We start from the raw sequence: 25456 nt of genomic DNA, 5'->3' as shown, positions 1-25456 counted from the left end.
CCCAGAAGAGCCAAGTAAGAAGCCCACTGCCAGCCAGTTCCAGGATCACTCTTGTGACCCTTCAGTGTTCCTTTGCTGGGGGAGGAGGAGTGCAATAATAATTCATCCTCAGAAGAGATCACTATTTACTCTGCCCTGCTGTAGCCTGGTACCCTGAGCTCCAAGCTATTTGTTTGTCGAGATTAGGAAGAAACTCGAGATGGAGGTAAACGTAGACCGCTTCCTTTGCTCAGATGAGCATTTTATATGCTCCGAATTGGACACCTGATGCCCTGAGAGGGAATCTCGTATCAGCTCCACGTTTGTCACCTGCCTCTGCTTGTGTGTAGCTTTGAGAAGGCAGCCACTGCCTGCTCAGTGATAACAAGGGGAGGGAGGGAGGGAGGCCTTGGCTGTGTGCTCCTCTCAGGAGGTCAGTCCCAGTGTCTCTTATTTGCCAGGCCGGCACACAGCCTGTGTGTGTGTGTGCAATTTGGGTGGTGGTGGGGAGGAGGTGTGAGCAGGAGTCCAAGTCATCTGATCCATAAATGATTTATTCTTCTACAATGTACTCTTACAGCATGTCAATGAACAGCCTGACCGAGGTAAAGGAAGAACAGAGCCCTTTGTCTGCCCAGTAGGGAACAAAGGCCTGCCTGTGAGCATGTGGGCAACAGTGACCCAGCAGCGATCAGCTGGCCCCCGTTTCCTGCGTTCCAACTGCAAAAGAAAGGCATCGTCGCCACCAGGCGAAGGGATTTAAGGATTCCAAAGGCTTAACAGGAAGGATGGCTGAGCCATTCCATGGATACCAGCCTCGTTTCATCGTCCACCTCCCTCCTTCCAGCTTCTCTTCATTTGTTCTCCATTTCTTTCCCTCTCCCAGATAATCCAGTTCTTCCTTTATTTGTATCATAGTGTTCGATTAGATTCGATTAGGCATCCTTCAGTCTCAAGAGACTATGGTAACATGCTCTGAATGGAGGACTTGGAACAGCATCTAGTGTGGCAGAGGAGGCCAATTTGAGTGACAATCCTTTCCACACTGAAGAAAAATACAATCTGTCACGTCCAGCTCCCTGATTTTGCTGGTTTTGGGACTGCCTCTTTGCCTCGGCCTCCTGGACAAATGTCTCTTCAAAATAGGAGAGGCCGTGATGCAACGCCTGCCTCCAGGCTGAATGCTCAGATGTCAGGGTTTCCCAACTGTTGAGACCCATTCCCAAGGACTTCAGATCCTGCTTGCAGAGATCCTTGTATTGCAGCTATGGTCTCCCTCTGGGGCAATTTCCCAGCACTAATTCTCCATACAGATCTTTTGGAATTCAGTCGTCAGGCATTCTCACGACATGCCCGAGCCAACATAGACGTAGTGTTGCACAATTTAAAATTATGGATATATATGAAATACAGGGAAAATTAAAAAGAAATTGTTAAGATAATTAGCAGACCTAGCAAATGGCCAAGATAAAGCTATTAAAGTAGCCTGCTTTTTACCAGAAGCAGGCTACTTTAATAGCTTTATCTTGGCCATTTGCTAGGTCTGCTTTTTTACGTGGTGAGGTATAAATTGTACGCACTTAAGTGCTGCATTGTATTTCTCCAGTCACAGAAAATTTGTCCCATATCCAAGTAGCCCATTTGACTTGATTATTCTTTCCTCTTCCCACTTCACTTCGAAGTCTGTTAAGTGACTTCCAGATGGTTCAGCCAGAAGTCTTGTCCTACTGGGAAACACTCTTTAGCATCCATGCGTTTGCCAAGGTGTGCCGTTTTTGTTCTCCATAGGTTTAGCTTACAAGACTCTTCTGGTTTAATATTAAGAGCTTGAGCTGATCCTCCTTTACGAGAGATTTTGGGACAAGCTTTAGAAAAAGCTACGGCAGTGGTTCTAAGCCTTTTTTTGAGTCATGCCCTCCTTTTATAATAGCCAAGTAACCTGGGATGCCCCCTGCCACATTTGCATAAAAAGGCATTTTTAATCAGGTAAAGTTGTTCCTTCTCAGAAAGTAGAGGCTTCTTTCTCCCCTGCCTCCCCCCGCCAAAGGGCTTGTTTCTCATACATATGCATACTTTACTCCTTCCCTTTGTCTCTCACCTTGTACTGCCCCAACTTGCTATTACAACAACAGGACCCTCGGCCCACATGCCCACTCCTCACCTCCAGTGTGTAGGGCGGCCAGATTATGTAGAAATGTCCAGCAGCCAGGTGGCTTTAACCTGTTGCAGCAAAAACCAGCAGAGGGTCTGGGGGTTTCCTTAAGACATAACATGTTGTAGTGGGCATAAGCTGAATCGCTTGCTCTTTGCACTAGATGTAATGCCCCTTGCAACCCCACAAGAGCTAATGCCGCATAACATGTGCTAATCTTTTAGGTATTCTTAAGACTCTTGGTTGTTTTAATGGCATGTGGATTTCCTTGCCACACCAAGAAGCAAAGAGATACTGCCGTATACACTTTGCTCCAATGTGGATGACAGCTGGCGTTTACAGGGGCCAGTTCAGCCAAGATCTATCAGGGCTCTCAAATTCCTTCTGGCAGTTCAAATCCACTTCTGGATAAGTAAAAATGTGGGGAGTCAGGTGATCCAGAATGGCAAGAAGGTCAGAAGCAGAGAGCAACAGACAGTTCAAAGTATGTATGACCCAAAGCCAAGAATGGTCGCCCTGGGCAGAAAGGCAGCCAAAGCATTTTGGCACAGGAGGCAAAAAAAATAACAAATAATCCCAAAGCACTTCTCCTCCTCCCCAGGCGTAACAAGAAGCAAAAACCCACTGAAAAGTAACAAGATGGTAAAAAGAAGCATCCATGTTCTGCCCTTCCACATTACTTCTGGTGTTTGATGGGGGGCCCCCAACACTTGTTGGATGATAAAGGAAGAGAAAGTGATGTTCTCCTTAGGGAGAATGGGTGAAACTTTGGGGAGGTTCTGGAAATCATGAATGAGGTAGCAATCACAGTTCTAGAAAGGAGCATCTCTTTTGTGATGCTGGCATTTGAGGTCATCGGTTGGGTCTCAAGAGACCTGTGGACAGAGCGCTCTACCCACAGAAAAGCTGAGATATGCCTTTTCCAAACTTCCCTTTTGGTCCACCTAATTATCACATCAGAGGCACAAAATTAGGCCAGGGCAAGGGTAAGTCCTCGTATCATTTTTAACATGCCAGGATAATGGCATGTTAAAACTTCAGCTGGCTTGGCCCCCTCAAAAAACCTCAATGTGGTTCCTACAGGTTTGATTCATACAACTGTTCCTTCTACTCACTATCTGAAGCTCACGGTAAATGACTTGGATATCCTATGTGAGGATGAATCCCAGCAGAAGCAAAGAAATGCCCAGCCATATTTATTTATTTGTATAAATGAATATACTGCCCCCCCCCAATTAGTGCAATGCATTATTCTGGATAGTTAACAGCATAATAAAATAAAAATGGACCATGTCAAAAGCAGGGATGAAATCATAATATGCTATAAGCAGGTCATCGAGACCTATTCATACAATTGCGGAAGAAAAGGTCTCTATTTGATTCAGGGTACCATTTCAGAACTTGAGAAAGCAAGCTGGGAGCCAGGTCAAGTCAGCTCTGAAATTCAACCTTAAACTGCTTAGTAATTCAAGATTGCCTATCCCACAGCAGAGGTCAGATTCCAAGCAGGTGGGAGCTCCATCTACTGTAAGGGAACTACTACAGAGTCCAAAAGGGCAAAAAGTGTGGTTTACCTTTAACTGTAAAATGATTATCACTTGCTCACTGGTCAAACCCCCCCCCCATCTTACCCCTACTTGCAGTGAGTGTCTTTGGCGATACAGAGGAGATGGCCTGAATTTGACCCATGGGACTGCTAGTTTCCGATCCCCTTTGCTCACACTTTTGCTGTTGCGAAAAATTGTATGCAAGGTTCAGCAGACCTCCTCCCAGCCGGGCAGGTTCCCTGGCACCAGTCATCTATCTACTCTTCTATCTGCATTGGTGCCCTAACATCTTCTCAGCAGAGCTGAAGGGCTTTTCATGTATAAAAACCCAAGCCCTGCATACCTTGGCTGGCAGCTCCCCTCAGCCGCTCCTTCAGTTATGAAAGCACACGGCAAAAGAGAAGAACGGTCACTCTTCAACATTAAGAACACAAGTGGGGGTCCTTGGGCTCCAGCTATTCCAAAATTGGAAGCTATGCAAGGATTTCTCCGTGCTCATGAGAGATTTCCCCTCTCCCACCCGTAGAAGAACAAAACAAGAATAAAAGTGCTGAATAGTGAAAAAAGAGGATTTGTAGAGACCGGGGGGGGGGGGGGGGGAGGAACAGAACTCTATATAATCTCTTTTCTCTTAACGTGATCTGGTATAATCCACAAGAGGGAGATGATACATCTCTCCCTGTTCCCACCTGCAGAATATTTACTAAAAGTACCTGGGAATACTGCTCTATGCTGGCAATCAGACCTCCAGCTCTGGTGTTCACAAAGCGCCAACCAATACAACTAAATGTTGCAGAGGGAACCCTGTCCAAGTTTGCAAGTTCAGGGCTCCAGACGGCTCTCTTTGGGGCTTGCAGGAAAAGACGATCATGTTTTCTTTCTTCTGAAACCTTTTCTGGTTGAGCTATCAATGGCTAAAAGCACTCTGGCTTAGACTGCCTGCCAACCTGCCTTGCCTCAATTTCCTTGTCCAAAAACTTCCCGTTTCCCACTATCTGATACTTCTTGCTCTTCCACAGGTATATATGCGCCCCTGACATCAGGTTTGCCCCCCCCCGGACATACTTACAAACATTGGCACACAAACACAAAATAATACTCTTACGATCCACCTTTATTTGTAAAAGTCCAGATATAAAATCTTGTTACTTTTTCTTTTTTTAAAAAAACGAAACAAACAGAAAGGCACATTAAAAACTACCCCTCTTCCTTCCATCCCGACATCCTGGACTACGTCTGAGACCACATGGCTCTCCCTCTCCACTGCATTTCTCGCCTTATCCTCGGGTTCCCATCTGGCGTTCCAAAAGCTCAGGCAGCGGAAGAGGTTCAAGAGGGCACCCAAAGCTGGTCCAGCAGGATTTTAGTAGTAGGTCTCCTTCTCCACCCAGCCTGTATCGAGAGGAAGAAGGTAACATATCTCAATGCCGATGCAAGCTGTTGAGAGCAGGTGCAAACTCTTTTGAGCTGGAGTGGGTAGAGAGCAGTCCACGTGCCACAGACCATCTCCCAAAGCCACCCAACCCATTTCAGAGGCTCCAAAATCCCAAGCTCTCTAGGAGTGGTAGGTTCGATGTAAAACAGGCTATGCACACAAGCCTCCCAATGTAACCCACCTCCAAGTTAAAGTGCACTGATTGGTGGCCTTCTCACGAAACCCCATCCCTATCTTTGCCTGGGTCTGTGACTGCTTCAGGATGGGTTTCTCTGGAAAGCCTCATGCCTTCCAACAGGGAAACCCAAAGGGCTATGACTTGGAGCAGGGTCATGTGAAGCCATCCATGCTGGGGAGGTTTGTCGGCTTCTAAGTGCTCACAGACACACAGGAGAATTTTACTTCTGGACGCAGGCACCTGGCAATGGCCCAAAGGCCAGCAGGTAGGGTAGTCATTCACGTAACCACGCTGATAAGAAAGTGGAAAGGAATGTGGTGGACGGGGGGGGGGGGGCGACTGAAACAGAGACCCTAGCATGGTTCTGCTCCAGCCACTCGAAGCTCATAACAAGAAAAATGCAACCATTCATGGCAAGATGGGTGGTGGTGGTGGAATTCTAAAACACAGATCCTTAACTAGCAATGAGTTTGTCCTGCAGCTACATGAAATGGCTACCTAAACAGCTTCAAGGGAATGTCTCACTCAGTGCCCTTGGCCTGAGCCCTCCCTTACACTTCAGGATTTGCTGTGCCCAGGAGACATTTCTGTCCTCTAGAGAAGACGAGGTAAAGGGGCAGGTAAGGCTCAGGTCTGTGGGCACTGCAAGGAATTATGGGTGTGGTAGCCCATGTCCAATTAGGCTCTGCACATCAAGTCTCCCTCTCTCTCTCTCTCCCAGATAAATCAATAAATAAAATTACAAGACTCATAATCCCTGGTAGCTCCAAGAGTTTAGCCCTGCCCACCCATTCCCCCCCCCTCTGGTCTTCTCCAGAGGACAACAATGGCTGCCAGAGTCTGAATTCATTAGCTATAAGACCATGAAAACACCGGTGAGGACAAGAGACAAGCACGTTCAGGGGGGGTGGTGGCAATTCCCAGCTCCGCCTTCTCTGGCAGGCACCCATTTAGAGTCAGTGCTGCAGTTTTCCTGCCCCGCCTCCTCTGGGCACTGCCTCTGAGTGGTTGCTCGCTGGAGGAGGAGGGGCCAGGAATAGCCAAACACCTCTTTGTTGGAATGATGAACAGGCAGTTCCTGCCCATCTCCGGGATTGCTAGATTGAAGTCCCTAGAACATCAGCTGGCAGGATCCCTGCAGACTTCTTGGGGAGGGGCACACTTCACGAATTCTGAAAATACTATTCCTTGTCATCCCTCTTCTCCTCTGAGTCTTCCTAGATACATAATCTATTATATTCAATTTCCCTTTCTTTGTAGATCTCCCTTGAATTATGACACATCTGCTTTAAAAGGTCATTTCACAGATGCCAGATTAAACATAAAGGATCCGGGGAAGGGCAGGAGTTGCTATATCCTGCAGGCAATCAAAAGCTGTTTGCTGTGCCCCAATAGTTGACCCCAAACTGTCTACATAACCAATTTGATTTGTTTTCACACACTTGTCTGAAGGCAGCCTAGATCCCTAGCATAAACACCTGCTCAGCACAAAGCTGACAGTGGACATAAGACAACTTCCTCAAGATTTTTCTGGCTTTGTTCTTTTATACTTCAGGTTGAGTCCAAGGGGGGTGGGGGTGGGGATCCTGAAACTTGCCAGCTATGCTCAATGACATCTGTAATCTGATCAAATCTTGCATAGTAGAATGGCTGGGTAGACCACCCCAACACATCACATAACTTAAGAATGCCATGGCACCACAATTTTCTTACCTCCAGGGCTGCGTCTAAGGATAAGTTTCCTTACTTCATCATACACAAAGATGAGGAGAGAGTAGGGGAAGGCACAGAACCACCACGTTGGTCTGCAAAGTAAGAAATCTGGTTGTAGTAAACTGTTGCCCGACTGAACGGGATTAGCAAGGGCCCATCATCTCCCAAGAACAAGCGCCAAGATACTGTACAATTTTGGATATGCCCAAATCCTTTGACTCACTCAAAGAATTAAGAGGGATATGGATTACAGCATAGCTGTTGAAGGGATTAATTAGTCTCTGGCTAATTAACACCTTCGAGACTGGCACAGAGACAAGCAAATTTACTGCTTACTTGAGAGGATACATTCTTAAAGCAACATCCATTCCAGGGCAGTAAGAGAGGAAGGCAGCCAGAGCAGTCTCTTCAAAGAGCCCAAATATTAAAATCTTGTTCCTGTGGAAAAATATATGAAACGTCAGCTCCAAGAAGAGAAAAAAACCTTCCTTTTCACCCCTGATTTCTGAATGGAAATGAGCACAAAGGACTTCAGCTCCACACCCATCCAGTTCTTGGGGGGGGGGGGAAGGTCTCCATTCCACATAGAACCTAATGCGTCTTGCCCCTAACCATTCCCACTTCAAGATATTCTGAATCCTCCTGAGAGGATCACAAAAAAATTATCTCCGAGGCCATTTTGGGAAAGTGGAGGAGGGGGTGGGTGGTGGTTTCAGATCCTGCTACTTACTTCATTCCTTGCTGGAAGACAGAATTCCTTCTAGTCTTACAGATAACCAAGTCTGCCCACTGCACCACCACAATGCTGACAAAGAAGGCTGTATGACAAGTGAATTCCACAATTTTTCTTTGTTCGTACGTCTGGGGATGGAAGAGTTCAGTTTTTTAAATTCTTGCTTCTCCTTGCCCACGGGAGAAAAAGCAACCCAGAATGGAGATATAACATGGGCTTTTGGGGGCACTCACCCACTGCTGCCCATAGCTGTCCTCCACATCGTTAATCCACCGGTCATCCCAGGACACTCGAATCCCCAGCAAAGATGACGGCAGGAAGCCATTCTCCGCAAGGATTACAAAATAGGTGAAGAAACCTCCCAAGGCTTGGATCATTCCTGAACACAGTCGAGGGGAAACTTTTAGTCTGCTTTCAGCAGATACTACACCAAGCGCTTTTAAGAATTAAATCTCCCTGGCTCACAGAAACTAGAACCAACTTCCTCTGCGATGCCGTAGCTGTACAAATGCACAGCAAGGATCAACCATCCCACCTACCCCAATGACTAGTTTTTTCGCATTCTTAGCTGAGCTGAAAGTAGGCTCTCTCCTGGCAGAAGCCAGGAGATACTGGGGTGCTATCCTTCCTTCCTTCCCTGACAGGAGTGCTCTCTGAACTATCCTTTAAGACTCAAATCAACAAAGTGGAACCCTCCAGGTGCCAAGGACGCTTCCCACCTGATCTACTCTCTCTCTCTCTCTCTGTCACACACACACCCCTTTGGCAACATAACTATCCACAGCCTTTTACAGGAACCACTTCCATGTCTCCTTCTCTAGGCTAGGCATGGGAGTGCTTCTTCCACCCTTTCACAAGTGTTCATTTTCACCCTTGGGAGGTTTTTGCTTCTCCCCCACCCCCCAGTTCTCCATCTCTTCTTGTTACTCTTTCGCACATTACAGGAAAAGGCAGAAGAGACATGAAGAGCACACTCCACATTATTAAGGGAGATCTGACGATTTCCCCTCATGAAGAAATTTGTGTGAATGTAAGAGAGAGAGAGAGAAAAGACGGGCACAATTTAAGTGTGAATGTGATATTTGTGTCCACCCAAGCCTGGCCGCCCCACCCACCTGCTTTTGATGGATGGGACAGGACTTCCCATGATCCCACTCCCCACCTGTCCATAGTCACAGGACACCCACAGCCACTCCTCAGAGAGAGGTGGCGGCTGTGGCTGCTTACCGATTTGACCGTAAGCCATGCTGATCAGCCTTTCGTTTACCAACTTGTCTGTCTTGGGATTTCTGGGCTGTCTTTTCATGATGTCGCTTTCTGCTTGTTCGTACGCCAGTGAGATTGCAGGAACCTTTAGAGCAGGAAGAGATGTTTCAACATTAGATGCTACACCACACAGGTTGTGTCTCTTGCAGGATCCTGGATTGTCCACGCCAAGAGAAACATTTATGTGTTTCAACAGGAGCAGATGCCTCAGAGGCTAAGAAGAAGGACAAAGCCTGCTGGATGGTAATACTCACCATATCAGTACCCAAGTCAATGCATAAGATGGTAACGGTCCCCAGCGGAAGGGGGACATTGGCAATGATGAAGATGAGGAAAGGCGTGATCTCAGGGATGTTACTGGTCAAGGTGTAAGCAATTGATTTCTTCAGGTTATCAAAAATTAGGCGGCCTGAAAAACAAAAGAGGACTTTTTAAAATGATAAAAGAAAGATGGTTCTGACATGAGGGTAAAACACCAGGCCATGCCCCCACCTCTGACATAAGGCCAACTGTTCCAAGCCCCCTACAGAAGACGTTCTAGATTCAGATTTATTTTTTTAAAGAAAGGCAAAGAAAGAGACCCATACCCCGGCACAGCATACAGTCACTAAAAGGAAATGGAAACTCTCCTCTAATTTGTTGCTCACAGTATATGACTAAGAACTCACCTTCTTCAACCCCCGTGACAATAGAAGCAAAGTTATCGTCCAGCAGAATCATGTCAGCTGCCTGCTTGGAGACATCGGATCCGGCAATGCCCATAGCAACCCCAATGTCAGCCTTTTTCAAAGCGGGGGAATCGTTCACACCATCACCTGTGACAGCTACGATAGCCCCCTGGAGGAAGAAAAAGGGAGGGAAAACAGGACCTTCAGCCTCAAGGCGCCAACGTTAGGCAAGTTGTCTCAAGCACAGCCTGAATAAGTTCCTTTTCTTGGCTCAATATATTTGGAACCCTACAATTAGCCTCCGGTGGCTTCAGGTCTGTCCCAGTATCTGAACAATGCTACAAAAACATCACAAACGCACCGACTGCCCCACAGAACACCCCACAAGCAAAGAGGAAAAGGCTCCAAGCCAGAGCCAGCCCAGTATCTCCAGAGAGAAGGATCTCAATTATTAGGAAACAACAACCCAGGGGCAGCTTGTATAGTTATAATCTTACTAAGGAAACACTGTGCATTGTCAATGAGCAGAAAACTATGCAAAAGCAGATTTGGGCTTTTAGAGAAACTTTCTAAGATTTAACTGCTGTTGGACTTGGAAACAGACTGTCTTGGGAGTGCAATGTATTAACCAGAAGGAAGAAAGCCATCTCTCAGGGGTCCTGTAGCTGCATCCTGTATTGCACTGTGAGTTGGACCAGATAGTCTCCAAAGTCGCTTACAACAAGCTGATCCTACATACAGCTGATTAAAACAATGTCAGAACTACTGGTAGCTCAGTGACTCTGTAGAGCCAGAGGCCGAGAGTTCGATTCCAAACCTCCCCCCCAGTGCCTCCTTAATAGGGGCTGGACTCAGTGATCCAGAGGGTCCCTTCCAGCTCTGCAGTTCTTAAGATTAACGCATTATATTATGTTGTGCTGTGTTATGCAAGGGTTTTGCTGACCTGCCGCTGGCAGCCTTCCACAATGATAAGCTTCTGCTGAGGAGAAGTTCTGGCAAAGACGATTTCTGTATGGAACCTCAGAATGTCATCTAGTTGCTCACTGGTCATGTCCTTCAAGTCAGAGCCATGAATCACACAGGCTTTGGCGTCCCTGCAAGGTAAAACGAGGCAGGGTGAGAACTCCAGGAGGTTGCTCCATCTCCGGCACCACCACGGCCCGCAAAGGAAACCTTCCCCTCTTGATGCAGCCGCAAAGATGGGGTGTGCCATCTCTTGCTTCCCAAGACTCTCGGCCAAGGACGAGCCGAGTTGAGAAAAATCAAGCAAAAGGGACAGAGTCAGGACTGTGTGGAAAAAAAAGGCTCCAGTTCTGTTTACCAACTTTTTCTCAGTTGGGTGACATAGGTATCTGAATGTTAGAATTTAAAAGACAGTTCAACACCCCCCCCCACGCCCATCAAATAAGACAAGCCCTACCGTTGTCTTCTGTCAGAATTGCTGCTTCCTACCTGGGATTCACTTGGCTGACAGGAATGTTAAGGCGAAGAGCAATATCCTCCACAGTTTCATTGCCCTCAGAGATGATACCAACTCCCTTTGCAATAGCTTTAGCTGTGATCGGGTGATCTCCTGTCACCATAATGACCTGGAATAGGAGGCAACACTTGGTCTGTGGAATAGCAGCTAGATGGAAATGTCTTTCTAAAACACGAGTTGCCCCCGCCCCCAACCCAGACCAAGAATCTGGTATCTGGGAGGAAGATGAGCAGCTTTACCTTTATTCCAGCACTCCTGCATTTGCCAACAGCATCAGGCACAGCAGCACGAGGAGGGTCAATCATGGAAATCAACCCAACGAAACACAGGTTCTCCACGGGAAAGTTAATTTCGTCAGTGTCAAACTGGAAGTCGTCAGGGAACTGCTCATCCGGCAAGGCCAGGTGGCAAAAGCCTGCAAGAAATCCAATTCGAATAGCGTCATGTGCCAGTGTACCATAAGGGGTTCTCTTCCGATGGCTAAGCTGTCCGCTGCATTCGAGAAGCCCGGGGGCAGAATTTGCGCTGGGCATCTAGGAAGCCAATGAGAAAACTTATCTGGCAGCCAGATACATATTCTCTCTCCTGCAGCAAGACTTGCAGACTAACAACAAAGCCATTTTAACTGAAGTCCATAAAAAGCTACACATCAGAGCATGCCTAGTTCCATTTAAATAAACGCCAGTGCACCCTGTGTTTTCTTGGCTCTACTAGTGCAAAGAAGCATGTATGTTACTGCAAGATAGGACTCGATCAGGCCACCTTACCCAGGACTCTCTCTCCCAGGCCTCCTAATTCCAGGTAGGCATTCTGAAATGCATCTTTAGCCTCTTCATCCAAGGGCTGCTCTTTCCCTTGGATCAGGATCTTGCTGCAACGGTCAAGGATTCTCTCGGGGGCTCCTTTCATCACAAGCAGGTACCGTGATTCTGATGGGTTTGCATTCTTGTGGATGGACAGCTGCATTTTGAAACCGTGTTAGAAAGTGGTTTTGAGACAAGTTTCACCTACTTTATGATACACTCTGAGGTTTTTATACTCAATCTTCCAAAGTGCTTTTGCTCTCTCTTTTTTACACACAGACAGACACGCAAAGACAGTGGCCATTCTGACTAACATGTAATGCAAATGGCACTAGGCTTAAGCCTAAGAACAGCTGAAACCAACAAGAAACGTGCTGTTACTGTTTATGTGAAACAGAGGGAGACGGCGTCTTACTTGATATTTGTTGGTAGAGTTGAAAGGTATCTCCACCACCTTGGGGTTCTTATCTCTCTGTTCCTTGACAGACCCGCAACAGAGTTCAATAGATTTTAGTAGTGCAGATTCAGAGGCATCCCCTGCTACCGTCCTCTAGAAAGCAACACAACAGTTCACAGTTAAGGATCTAAAAGATCTTTGAAGACTGGCCTCCCAATGATGATCACTTCCTTAAGACCCACCCGAGCTGCCAAAAGGTTCCTCTCTTAAAAATGAACCCATCTTTAAAAAGGGCAGGACATGTTTAGAGGAAAACCTGCAAAAATGAACGCACTGAAGATATCTGAAGCACAACGGAGGTACATGAGAAGAATATATTTAATAAACTGGGGAATCAGCCAAAGGGTTAGGCGCTTGTTAACAGCTTCAGCCCCCCCCAAAGCACTTTACAGGTTGTTAAATCTGTGCAAATTATTCCACTGGGACTTGCTTGCCGGGACACACCGTTTGGTTTCACGGATGAAAAGCAGCTCTGCCTAAAACCAGACCTGCACAACTTCCAAGCCAGGAAAGACTAATTATAGTGATTCCCAATCTTCTCGATCCATCAAAAACAGAGGGTAATCCATCTTATCAGTCAAGCACAGCAGCCCGTCTAGTTAAGTTTCCTGGCTTTGCTAAGCCCTTTACTGATCAGCTGCATCCCCTTCAGGGAACACAAGTCAAGCAGTCCTGTTGAAATCCACGGAATGTGTTGAGATAAACCTATTTGTGGCTTTGGTTGAATTTCTACTTTTGCGGGGAGGGGGGAGGGGCATGTGTTGGTGCCACCCTTCCCTTGCGTTCCCTAAACTGTATCAAAGGACAAACTGAACTGCACACTGATGACTTTGCGAAGGCATTCACTCACCTTCAAAATGGGAACATTTTCTTGGTTGGCTTGAAACACCGCACGGTTGCAGAGTCCGGCAATCCTGGCCAGAGCAGTCCATGTAGGAGAGGTCTTGTCAAAGGAAGCACCTTGGAGGAAGTAACAGGGAGGTCCCCATTCATGCCTTTCTCAGAGTCAAACCCGTTTGCTTTGTTGCTGTTTCCCCTCCCTCTCTCCCTGGCACTAGGAATGACTCAAACGGGTGACGGCAGAGTTTCCGGATGGGTGGCAGAGAGAACCAGGGTTAAAAAAAAGAGAAGGAACTGGCTCCTCCTGCCTCCCCCACCCCCTTTGTGTAATAATTACAGGATTCCTGATTATATGGCCCAAGGGAAGAGAAAATGAGGCGCCACACCAGGCCCTGTCAAACCAGGCACACACAGAGCAGCTGGAGTTATGAGGGGCCAAAGGTGGGAGCTGGTCCAGCACGGATTTATTCCCAGCTCTTCAGCCGGTCCTACAAGACTTCCTTTTGCCTCTTATCCATTAAGAAGCAAGGATAATAACTAGGACAGATTCAGCGGCCAGAAATAAAGGGGGGCTCCTCAAGCCTACGAAATGATCCTAGGAAATGACTGAGGTTTTTATACAGCCAACAGTGCCTTCTCACAGGGTGGCACATTTATTTATATTTTTCTAAGAAATAAACTAGTGTGGTTGTGTTTTTTTAAAAAAATCCTCAATACCCTGCTGTTCTGACACAGGGTTCCCAGTAGTTTTCTTATCAAAGGAGTTCACCAGTATGAAACCTGTTTTTGCACCACTAACACTAGCACTTCAGTCCTGGACTATCACCCAGGCTCACCTAGCCTGTTTCAGTTCAGATGGAAGAAGCCATTTTGATGGCCCCTAGACAGCAGCAGCTCCCCATGGTAGATTCTTAGTAATACTTCCTGAAGTCATGTTAAGCTTAGGTATTTTAGGCATCAACACAGGGTTTATTCCTCTCCTGAGAGAGTCAGGAGCCGGCTTACCGCTCTGGTTTTCTGTAGTGTCAGCTTCATGGATCTGGTTATCGAACCACATGTGAGCAACCGTCATGCGGTTTTGAGTCAGGGTGCCGGTTTTGTCAGAGCAGATGGTGGAGGTAGAACCAAGAGTTTCCACAGCTTCCAAATTCTTTACAAGACAATTCTTACGAGCCATGCGCTTGGCTGTTAGTGTCAGACATACCTAGAGAAGGACAAAGAGGGAGAGCTTGAGGCTCTTTTTCCTCACACCTTCGGTTTGGCTGAACAAGACAAGGGGCTGAAAGTCGCCACAGCAGCTCCTCAGACGGTAGGCCGTTATCCCCCAACTTACTGTGACTGTAGCCAGAAGTCCCTCGGGGACATTGGCGACAATGATGCCGATGAGAAAGATAACAGCCTCCAGCCAAGTGTATTGAAGGATCAGTGAAAGGATGAAGAAGGAAACACCAAGGAACACAGCTACACCCGTGATTATATGGATAAAGTGCCCAATTTCCACAGCAATGGGTGTCCGTCCCCCTTCCAGTCCGGAGGCCAGGGTCGCAATGCGGCCCATGACTGTACGGTCCCCAGTGTTAATGACGACACCACGGGCTGTACCTGGAGAAAGGGACAAACAACGTTTGTTTGCAAATGGTGTGAGCAACTCTCTCAAGTTACTGTAAACATGCTTCCATGTAGACAACGAAGTCTCTGAAGCACCTCTTGGTCAAGCTGCCGAACATACTACGAATCTCGTCACGAACAGCATGGCACACAGATTCTCATCCTGGTCTGATCATGTTCTGATCTTTTGCCAAATCCCTGTTTCTTTGTCCTATGAGCTGGGAGAGGAATTCCCTGCTGCCCCTTTGGGCTGCCCCTTTGGCCACCCCTGCTTCTTCTGCAACGATTCCTCTCTAGCACAACAAGGCAACGTGTGCACAAGGAGTCTGAAGGGAAAGACTCTTTCCCTTCCTGCCAAGTGGATGAGTTGGAAAAATAGCTGGGGCATCTGGAGCAAAGATGATGTTTGTGCTTCGGTTATGGCCGAAGCCGTGGCCGGGTTCAAGCTCTGCAAACCATCAAGTACCTCTGCCTGAATACCCTCACTGTCTGGAGATAATGCAAACACAAGCAACTACATGATGCTTCTGCTGGGCAAAACCGTCACCTGCCAGTTCTGCTGCGCTCACGGACAGAGAAGGCGCCCTGCTGCCAAGAGCTGCCCTCATTTTGCAGTCTCTGAAGGTTTCATCACATCTAAATCTGAACCCTCCAGCACTATACTAGCATATCTGATTAAAACTCATATACATGGGGTGTGTTTTTTTTTTACCTTCAACACAATTGGTGGAGAAAAAAGCAATGTTCCTCGTCTCAAGAGGGTTCTCGTTTGTGAAGTCTGGTGATCTCGTCTGGGGCTCGGATTCACCCGTAAGAGAAGAGTTGTCAACCTGCAAGAGAAAACTTTTGCTGGAGGGACATTGCAGAAGAGATTTCGAGTCGGGGTGGGTATTGGTGGTGAGGGAGTCCACCATCAGTCCAACCAGGCAGGCTTCGGCTGTTCTGCAAATGCGTTCTCACCTTTCAGGACACACGTACCTTACATCCATGGGCTGAAATGATCCTTAGATCAGCTGGGATTCTGTCTCCTCCCTTCACTTCCACCAAGTCTCCAACAACCACCCCTTCGGCATTGATGCTCAACTTCTCCCCATTTCGGATCACCAGAGCTTGCTACAAAAGGGAAAGAGGAGCTTTCAATAAAACGGAAACTTCACACGCCTCTCCCCCTCCCCATTATTGTATCTGTTTCCATATACAACAGCCGCCGCCTAAAAAGAAGCCACGTATTACCTGAGGCACCATGTTTTTGAAGGATTCCATGATCTTCGAACTCTTCGCTTCTTGGTAGTAGGAGAAGCAACCAGTTATGATGACAACAGCAGACAGCACAACGCCCAGGTACAACTGCAAACAGATGCAGTGTTAAGTGAGAAAATCTAGGGTGGCGCCAGCACCAAACAGTGAATCTGGTGTCACTAAAAACCAGGCGTAAGCAGTGGGGGGGAGGGCTGGGCAGCCTATTTGTGAGCAGCTACCTGCAAAGACCATCAATCAGGAGTGGAAAAAAGGATGGGAATCAGGACAAGAAAAGGGAGAAAGAGAGAGAAGCCCAACCTTTTTCCAGGATAGCAGAAAAGGGGACTGTAAGTAGTTTGGTAGAATTCCTTAGTAAAAGAGTTTGAAAACATTTGATATGGGATTGTTAAAGGGAAATAATATTGGCCACAGAGAGCCAAAGTACCGGCGAAACTCCCAACAGCCCAAGGAAATGGGAGGCCTGGACGCAGGCTACCCTCTTGGATGATTCACAATTTCTGAACAAGTAAAAAGTGAAATGACAGGACAGTAACCTTGTTTTGTATCTATGATAGGCTTGAGTCAAACATAGAACCATGGTTAGTGAGACCAAACCAGGATTGAACCATGGTTGCAGCATCAATGAAAACGTTAAACAAACCACCATTCTGAGCTTGGATATTATATAGGGAATTGTGATTAATTTAGGAACAGGAATGAAACCTTCTGTTCTTATTCTCTACCATGTGAAATAAAATAAATGGGGGCAAGATGTATGAATGTGAAGCTTCCCTGGAGTTATTCATCAATGATGGGAAAGTCTGGCTGAATGGGGCCACATAGAGGAGACAAGTATAACCAACTATGCAATTTAATACCACAGTCTCTTCCCTCCACTGTTACCACACTTATTTACTCACATTGTCATTGTTTGGTTCCTCTTCAGTTACTGCTTGAATACCATACGCCAGAAAGCAAAGAATAGCTCCAATCCAAAGCAGGAGGGAGAAGCCCCCAAAAAGCTGTCGACAGAATTTGACCCATTCTGGAGTTGTGGGAGGGGGAGTGAGAGCATTGGGGCCATCACGAGCCAAGATTTCTGCAGCCCGCTGAGTCGTTAGACCCTAAAACACAAGACAGACAGGAAGAGGACATTCAATCCTAGCTCTGTGCTTAAGTGGCATGACTCTGCCCCATTCGGGGGATACCATCCTCGAAGCTACAAACAGTTAAGAAACATGGAAATGTTCCTCTTAAAGATCTCCCTTAGAAAGTCATTTTCTATCATCTGGCATACTCCTTTATTAGTAATAATTTGTTGTGCTTTAAGAGACTCTTGATTCAGTGTGCATACATCTAATTCTAAAGCAATGTAGGGGGGAAAGTACATTGTTTTTAGATGGTGCATCTAACACAGTAGAAGGAATAGAAGAGGGATTGTCTCCTCTGAGTGAAGAGAGAAAGCTTCTTCTAACATGGCATTTTGTCATCTGTAGCACATTAAAAAGTCACTTATATAAAAACAATTAACTTGGGTTGTTTTAATATGTTGTTTGGCTAAGCTACAAAATATACTTTTCAAGTTAGTTAAAAACGATTTTAAAACATTCTTCGATTACACCTATGTTATGTTGTCCATTGCAAGCCTGCAACAGGCCTGGCTCCCATTCCATCTTGCATGACCCGCAGTTCTATTTTAGTTTATACACTGTATCGGGGTACATATTCATTTACAGTGCAGTGGCAAACTGGCATCTCACAGTAAAGCATGAACACCTGCTGTAAGTTCAAAGTCTCTCAGGGACAACTTCTGAAAGGGTTACTTCAGGCTGGGGGTGGGGGGGTGGGAGACCCAGGGGTATGGTCACTCTCCCAAACTGTGGATAAAATATTCACTGCTTCTTGGTCACCACTGGGACCCTCTTAACAGGTTTCACTTTTTCTTTTAAATCAGAATACCCCTGCAAAAGTGTCCACATTACCCGGCTGAGGTCTGTTCCGTATTTCCGATGAAGTTCATCAAGGCTGAGTTTGTGATCATCCTATAAGATAAGAAAGATTAGTGACACACAGGACACCCAAAGTACTGCCCATAAAGATGACAATGCCGAGACCGGCACTGACAAAACAATTTAATTTTGCCCAATCAGAGCAATTTGTTAATTTTAGGGGATTTGCTACTAGATTTCAGCCAGCCAAGCATCTCTCTTGCTTGCATCCTTTTCAATTGTGCACTCTCTCTGTTTTTGCCAGAGTAAAAGACCGAGCCTGACGTTAGCAAGCCAGTCTCACCTTTTCCTTCAGCTCAGTCAATAAACCAGGGCAAATCACTCTTTTCAGCTTCAACCCTCCGCCAAAGATTAACCTGCCATACAGGATTTATTTTGCAAGGAAGACAAGACGATGTGTGTGGGAAAAGGCTCTGAATACTCTTAATGCCCAATAATAATTAGCTTTTGTTGTCATGTACACATGAAGACTCCCTTGTCAATCCGTTTTAGGTTAGAGTCAACAATAGAAGGTTTACCTCCCTGAACGCAGCCATCGAAAAGCAAGCTGCCCGGGATGCCTGCCATGCCAGTAGGAAAAAAATGAGGCAAGAGGAAGAGACAGATAGAAAGTACTATTGGCCATGAGCGATGGGTGGGAAGCTGAAATTTAGAGGTACCTTGAAGTTCACACCACAAGCAACAGGCCATGCTGTGCTTCTAGGAGTCCTCTTTTACCAACAATTTCTTCCAAGTATTGAAACAGCTTTTCCGGCATATATATCAACAACGTTACTTAGATAAGAGACTTCAGAGCAAGGAACAGAGAGTGCAGCTGAAGCCCAGGAGAGAATCATAGGGAACTGGAAGGGGAAATGTTTGACAACTCTCCATCCCGAAGCTTTCTCTAGGTGCTAAATGTCTCTCCTTCCCTCAAAAGCGAAAGGGTGCTCTTACCAGAGAAACCTCCTTTTTCAGTTCTTCCATATCCTTCTCTTTCTTGCCCTTTTTCGTTTTGGCTCCATGCTCATTGGTAGATGCAGGCTCATACTTATCACGTCCAATCTAAAAAGAGAATCGCACCGAATAAGGACCGGTCATGTGTCGAGAATCAGGGCTACGGGTTAGCCTACTCTGGATCTTGCATGGGCAAAGCTTGTGGTCTACCTTTCAGCTATCATGCTCTGCCTGAGAGAAACCTCTAGAGACAGTCATTGCGGGAATCATAGGACCAGGAGTGCAAAAATAAAATGAAATAATTTTTTTGCTAGTTATAATGGTAATGTACTATATCTGCTTGATCTATGGGAAGACACTTTATCCCCTGTGTCAGTGGTTCTCAAACTGAGGACCCCAGATGTTCTTGGACTGCAATTCCCAGAAGCCTTCACCACTTAATGTGCTGGCGAGGATTTCTGGGAATTGCAGTCCAAGAACATTTGGGGACCGACGTTTGATAATCACTGGCCTGTGCCACCATAGCTCTGATCAACTGATGGTAAGATTTAATAAAATGCCCTTTACAAATCAAAAGAGCCAAATACACACGGCAGCCCAAAAAGTGCAAAGACTAACAACCAAAGATTCCAGTTAAAGAGCTCATTCCAACAAAAGAGGGTGCCAGGCAAATCTCAATGGGCAGACAACATTTACTGAAAACGAGGAAGGCCCACCCAAGCCCAAGGTCACTAGTTGATGATCCGGGGGAAGGGTGCGGCGGCAGTCTTACGCAGAGGCCTCCATGCTGCCCGTCCCCACGTTGATGATACATACTTCATCCCTACATGGTCACACTGTGAACTCAAAAAACCAACAAGCCTTTTGCTTTAGAAATTAGTAGAGGCTAGTAAAAGTACAAAAGATTTAGGTATGCTTTGGTATGGCTTGTCACTTGATAAACCATGAAATGTGAGCAGATAGTAAACCCAAGATATGGTTGAAGTTGTAATTGACTATGGCTTAGCGTGATCTCTGCATCTATAAGCTACAGTTAGGGTCATCGAGCTGTCTCCAGACCTGATAGGTCCTGGGCCAAGGCATACACATCGGGGGGGGGGGGGACTCTTTTCTTTCCTCATCCTCGTTCCCTGACAAAAGCTTGGGGTAAAATGCCCCAGTCATTGTTCTGCTCCTTTCATTCCCTCCAAGGCTTTCACAGCCCATGATCCCAGATACAGGAATGCCATTATGAAGTTAAGTAAAGGAAGGGGAAAACCCCTGAATATACATGTTATATTTTGAAGTTCAAGCTATCATAGATTCAATTGTAAATATAATTAGAACAAACTATGGTTTGATTTGGTGCCTGGATTTTTTTTTTTACACTGGTGGGAATCCCCCTGCAGATCTGTGCATGTACTTCATCAATGTTTTCAGCAGGAATGAATTGCTTTTAATTGTTTCCACACAGTCTTATCAAGAATAGGGGTGTGGAATGTCTCGCTAAACAGTTACCCCGCATGACAGTTTTTTCGCTAGACATTGACTTTTTGCGATCGCTATAGCAATTCGCAAAAAAGTGATTCTTATGGGGGAATTTCACTGGACAATGTTTGGTCCCTGCTTCGCAAACTGATTTTTGCTAGACGACGATTCTTACAGCTCCCTCCGCACTCGCAAAACAGGTTTTTTCGGGACCTAAGCTTTGGAAGACAGCGATTTAAACAGCAAAGTAGCTTTCCTATGGCCAATCTTCGCTAGACAACGACGATTCTTCTCCACTGGAACACATTAAACAGGTTTCAATGCGTTCCAATGGGGAAATGCTTTTCACTAGACAATGATTTCGCTAAACAGCGATTTCAGTGGAACGGATTATCAGCATCTAGCGAGGCACCACTGTATGTACTATTCTAAACATGTACTTTTTGAATCTAGTCTTCTCTTTGACATTGTTTTATAATTAAGAAACTAGACCCCACCCACTTCCAGGTAGCTAGCTGGTGGCAGAATATGTGATGGTTCCTCTTTACAAAGCTACACATTCTGCTGCATGAAAATGTGTGGATCATGAAAATTAAAAGAGGCTTTTCAGCTAACAGACAAAAGCCCAGTCGTAGCTAAACAACATTTCTGAGCACTGCTAGGAGAGACCGTTTCTATCTTCAGCTGCTGCCTGAAGAATTTCTGTCTTTTCATTTCATGTTTTTTTCCAAGCTGCTTCTAGCTTATGGCAGCCCAAATAGGATTTCTGAAGTAACAGCTGATGGTGAAGGAGTAGTGTTACCATTGTCACCACCCACCCTCAAGGAGCATCCGTGGCCCACTGGGGATTTCTAACAAGTCTCCTGTGTCCTAGCCCAGCATCCTACCCCCCCCCCCCATGGACCACTATGGCTGTTGTTATGTTCTGGTATATGCCTGTTGCTGCAATGAGAACAGGGGCAGATTTTATTTCAACTACAAGTGGGAACTCTGCAAGTAACGGCTGAAGGCACTAGTAAGCTGGGAGGTAACACCATCTCCTGTTTGGCTCTTGCTGTAGTTCCCAAATTGGACTGGCAACGTCACTTAGGGGGCAACCCCTTTTTGCCTCCTAAGCAGCTGTGAAGCCACACGTCCTCTGCTTTTGCACCCATGGTTACCCACTGATTGACAGTCAAAACATTTCTCAACAGCACATTTAAACATGAACAAGGAAGTCTGAACAAGTTTGATAAAATGCAAACAAGAAGGTAACGGGAGGGCCATTCCACCCACCTACTGTCTTGACCCACGTGGTGACCCCTTCCTTTCTTCCTCCATTTTAAAGCCTCAGCATTTCAGGCAAAAACAAAACAAAACAAGAAAGAAGACAAAAATGTGGCATTGACTTTTGTTCCAAAAAAAGCTCACATTAAAATCTAGCAGTTAGTTTTTAAGATGCCACAACACTTTTGTATTTGCCTGACATGCTATCATAAACTAACACCGCTACCTCTTCTTAATTTAAATGGCCATAGAGACATCCCAATTCACAAATTCATAGCGTGATTCAATGAAAGATTTCGTTTAGAGAGGAATCCTGAAAACCTGCACTGCTAACAGTGGTTTAGTATGGCAAAACTTACCCCCCCCCCCCGGATCTATATTGTACTTCTTGGCTGAGTGAACACTCAGCAAGGTTTTTAAACAAAACCCATATGAATAAACCATAGCTATTTTATGTTATTTTATTTATTTCCCCACTTTTCTCCTTAAAAAGGACCCAAGGCGGCTTACAGAATACGCAAATACTAAAAAAGATCATACAAATACCACGCTAAAAATGGTAAAAAAATAAGCAGTGCTAAAACACATTCAATGCAGAAGGTACAGTACAACAATCCATTTTGAAAACTGAACTCGGCAGCCAGTCACTGAGAGAAAGGTCCTTTGAAGAGAAAGTTCTTCACCTGCTTGAGGAAGGACAGCCAAGAGGGGGCCATCCTGGCCTCCAGTGGGAGGGAGTTCCAGAGTCTGGGAGCAGCAACAGAGAAGGCCCTCTCCCATGTTCCCACGAAATGCATCTGCGCAGGCTCATAAAATCCTCTGGATAGCTTGGCTCAAAGCTGTTTAGGGCTTTATAGATTAGAACCAGGACTTTGAATTCTGCCCAGAAAATGATCAGCAGTCAGTGGAGCCTGCTGTAACAGGAGGGTTATGTGATCCCTGAGACCAGCCCAATGAGCAACCTGGCTGTGTTGGAATATCTGTGGGGATTTACTGTCCATGTTAATTTAAAGCATATGAGTTTTTTTTTAATGAGTAACATACAGGACATACAGAGGTGGTCCACACTCTTTATATATAAAGGTTTGAATTACAGGATTTTCTCTTTTTTTAAAGGTATTTCACTAACACAGTACTACTCTAAGTCCAATATCAGAACTGTAAACAGCAATAACTTTCCTCATCACTTTTGCAGTGGGTTCAGGGCTCTACTGCATTCAGAAGCAGGGGGCAGGCTCTTTTTTAATAACTGGAGCTTTTGTCCTCTTATCTGTACACAAGGAAAAAGCAAGCTGCAAAGGCTCAGGAATCTCTTGAGTTCTCCTCACCGCCCTGTTTCTACTCTATATACGAATCATTTTGGAGGGGGTAACAAATACAACATTCAAGAGGGCCATAACTCAGCCCTACCAGTCTCTTTTAAATACAATGGAAATACACCAGGGACAGCCTGACCCTGGGTGGTTTTCATTACCTTTTTCCTTTTCCCCTCTCAAGGAAGTGAAACGTATGAATCATGGAAACAGAACAGAAGCCTTGCTTTATTCTTTCCATGCCCTACCATTTCAAAAGCGGTTTCACACTTGCATACTCTCCCTCCCCTAACAATTCAAGTTCACGTGCCTGGAAATTTCTGCCCTGCCTCTTGCGAATTTTCAAAGTAGATGCAAGGTTTCCGCTTGAACATCACAGCCACCCCGGCTTCGCTTTGACAGTCTCTACTGCAAGCCAACTCCCAAGAGCAAAACTATAATTCTGTTTTTAGTAGATTTTCAGACAGTTTCACACAGCAATTGTTAGATTCCAAGCAAATGTCATGGCCTACTCTGTCCAGTAACACGTCTCAATCAGATACAGTGAATCAATCAAAGGCAACATAAATCCACTCACTTCTGATAAGTATACAAGAAACTCCAACGTAATGCAGACGAGCAGGAACCTTAAGACCTGACCGACAGACTGCACACTCCCATGAGTTTTAGAGACGAACAAGAGACGCTTGTTAACTGTGACCGTGGGCGAGGGAAGGAAGTTGTGTAAACCTAGACGTATCCACTGAAAGTATTCAGACCCTCCTTGTACAGAAAGAGTCACACATAATGGACCTTTCACGCTTCTATTTATGATGGAAAGTTTTAATGACCAAAAAGCTACTTTTGAAACAGCAGGGTGACCAAGCAAGTACGGAATTTCCAAGTCCATGCAGAACAGCCACTAATTCAATAGGGATCAGCTCAAACCCTCAAATATTACGGGATGTACTTAAGCCACATTCATCTGTGAATCAAAAGGCATGTTCTGCTATAAACAGACAAAGCCTTGAATAACTCTTACGTTCTGCAGAAGGTAAAAAGGCTTAGCTATGTCCACAACTACACTTATAGCTCAAGTTATCCAAAGCAATTTAGCAGGTATTATAGCTACACGAGGAGCTTCATGGCACAGTGGTTAAACTGCAGTACTACAGTCAAAACTCTACTCCTGACCCATGTTCAAGTCTAGCCTTCCAAGGTTCAGTACTCAGCTGGCTGGGGTGTGTGCATGTGTAAATGTGTAGCCTTCATAACTAAAAACTGTAAAGCACCCAGAAAGTGCTTTAGGCACTATGGGGTGGTATATTAAACAGCACACGCCTTTTAACTTTATACCTGTTTGCCATTGTAAATACACTAGACATTGCTGCAGTTGTCAATAGTCAAAAGATGTGTTAATTTAATGCAGCAATCATATACCTATTTTCCTGAGTGTAAGTCCTGATTAATCCAACGCGATCTCTAGAAAGATATAAAGAATTACACTGGATGTCATGTGGTGGCCAGATAGAGGAGAGGAAGAAGAACACTGTACTTACACAGGAAAAGCAGTAAGCAGAATAACTGAAAAGCAGAAAAATTAAGTGTATAGGTTTCAAAAACCAAGCTCCCACAGCTTCAGTCCTACATGGGCTATTCAAAAAATTGGTCTCAGGATTAGGAACGCTTATGGAGAATTTACCTATTGCCAATCCATGATGAAATTCTCTGACTGGTTTACACGTCAAAACAGTACATTTTAAACACCCAATCAAGCATGAAATCAAGAGTACCTACATCAGATTCTGATACTCCGTTTCAGAAACTGATGAATTTCTGTGCCACTCACGTTGGTCCCTCTCCCCATCCTCTCCCTGTAAAAAACATCAACCACCACCTCCACAATTTGGGGCCATGCACAACTGAGCTCTGCTTGTGGCTCGGCTGTGAGTGCAAGAGAAAAAGAGTTAAACAAGTAGGGTGGCTACTTTGTTGCTCTTTCCATCTGGACAAGATAAAGAGTCAAGAGTACATAAAACAAAGTCCCTGGGAATCTCTTTCTGCTATTATAGTGACATCATTAAAGCAGCTTCTCAGTGAGCAGGACCAGCAACAGTTTTGTGGCTTCGGCAACAGACAGCAGAGAAAGTGGAATCTTCAACAGGATGCTCACAGGCAGAGCTCTTCCCCCACCCCCAAGACATGGGGGCGGAGGGCAGGACAACACCGATCATTTACATCCTGGGATCAGCAATGCATCACAGAGGCAAGGACTGTATACAGTGGAGTCTCTACTTAAGAACTTAATCCATATTGGAAGGTGGTTCTCAAGTTGAAAAGTTCTTGTTGAATCTGCATTTCCCATAGGAATGCATTGAAAACCATTTA

The 25456-nt window shown here is 45.6% G+C and overlaps 1 protein-coding gene across 2 annotated transcripts in view; it reads right to left on the bottom strand.

Annotated features, from left to right (window-relative positions):
• Positions 1-4774: 4774 nt before the first annotated feature.
• The window catches only part of ATP1A1 (ATPase Na+/K+ transporting subunit alpha 1), a 29830-nt gene continuing 9148 nt past the window's right edge, over positions 4775-25456 (bottom strand). For both annotated transcript variants that reach the window (XM_072991690.2, XM_072991691.2), the window contains exons 2-23: positions 19044-19151; positions 18081-18140; positions 17019-17222; positions 16093-16206; positions 15838-15972; positions 15572-15689; positions 14585-14853; positions 14257-14455; positions 13262-13371; positions 12370-12504; positions 11919-12111; positions 11391-11566; positions 11124-11260; positions 10615-10765; positions 9672-9840; positions 9258-9412; positions 8965-9088; positions 7971-8116; positions 7735-7865; positions 7341-7442; positions 7005-7096; positions 4775-5070 (exon numbers count right to left, since the gene is read on the bottom strand). In XM_072991690.2, the coding sequence (XP_072847791.2) occupies positions 5042-5070; positions 7005-7096; positions 7341-7442; positions 7735-7865; positions 7971-8116; positions 8965-9088; positions 9258-9412; positions 9672-9840; positions 10615-10765; positions 11124-11260; positions 11391-11566; positions 11919-12111; positions 12370-12504; positions 13262-13371; positions 14257-14455; positions 14585-14853; positions 15572-15689; positions 15838-15972; positions 16093-16206; positions 17019-17222; positions 18081-18140; positions 19044-19151 (3057 nt within the window). In that variant the 3' untranslated portion in view covers positions 4775-5041. The remainder of the gene's footprint in view (positions 5071-7004; positions 7097-7340; positions 7443-7734; positions 7866-7970; positions 8117-8964; positions 9089-9257; positions 9413-9671; positions 9841-10614; positions 10766-11123; positions 11261-11390; positions 11567-11918; positions 12112-12369; positions 12505-13261; positions 13372-14256; positions 14456-14584; positions 14854-15571; positions 15690-15837; positions 15973-16092; positions 16207-17018; positions 17223-18080; positions 18141-19043; positions 19152-25456) is intronic.

Source organism: Pogona vitticeps, chromosome 2 (genome assembly GCF_051106095.1).
Source record: "Pogona vitticeps strain Pit_001003342236 chromosome 2, PviZW2.1, whole genome shotgun sequence".
Classification (NCBI taxonomy): Eukaryota; Metazoa; Chordata; class Lepidosauria; order Squamata; family Agamidae; genus Pogona; species Pogona vitticeps.
The sequence above is the reverse complement of the archived record's forward strand: the minus strand, read 5'-3'. Positions and strand labels throughout refer to the sequence as shown.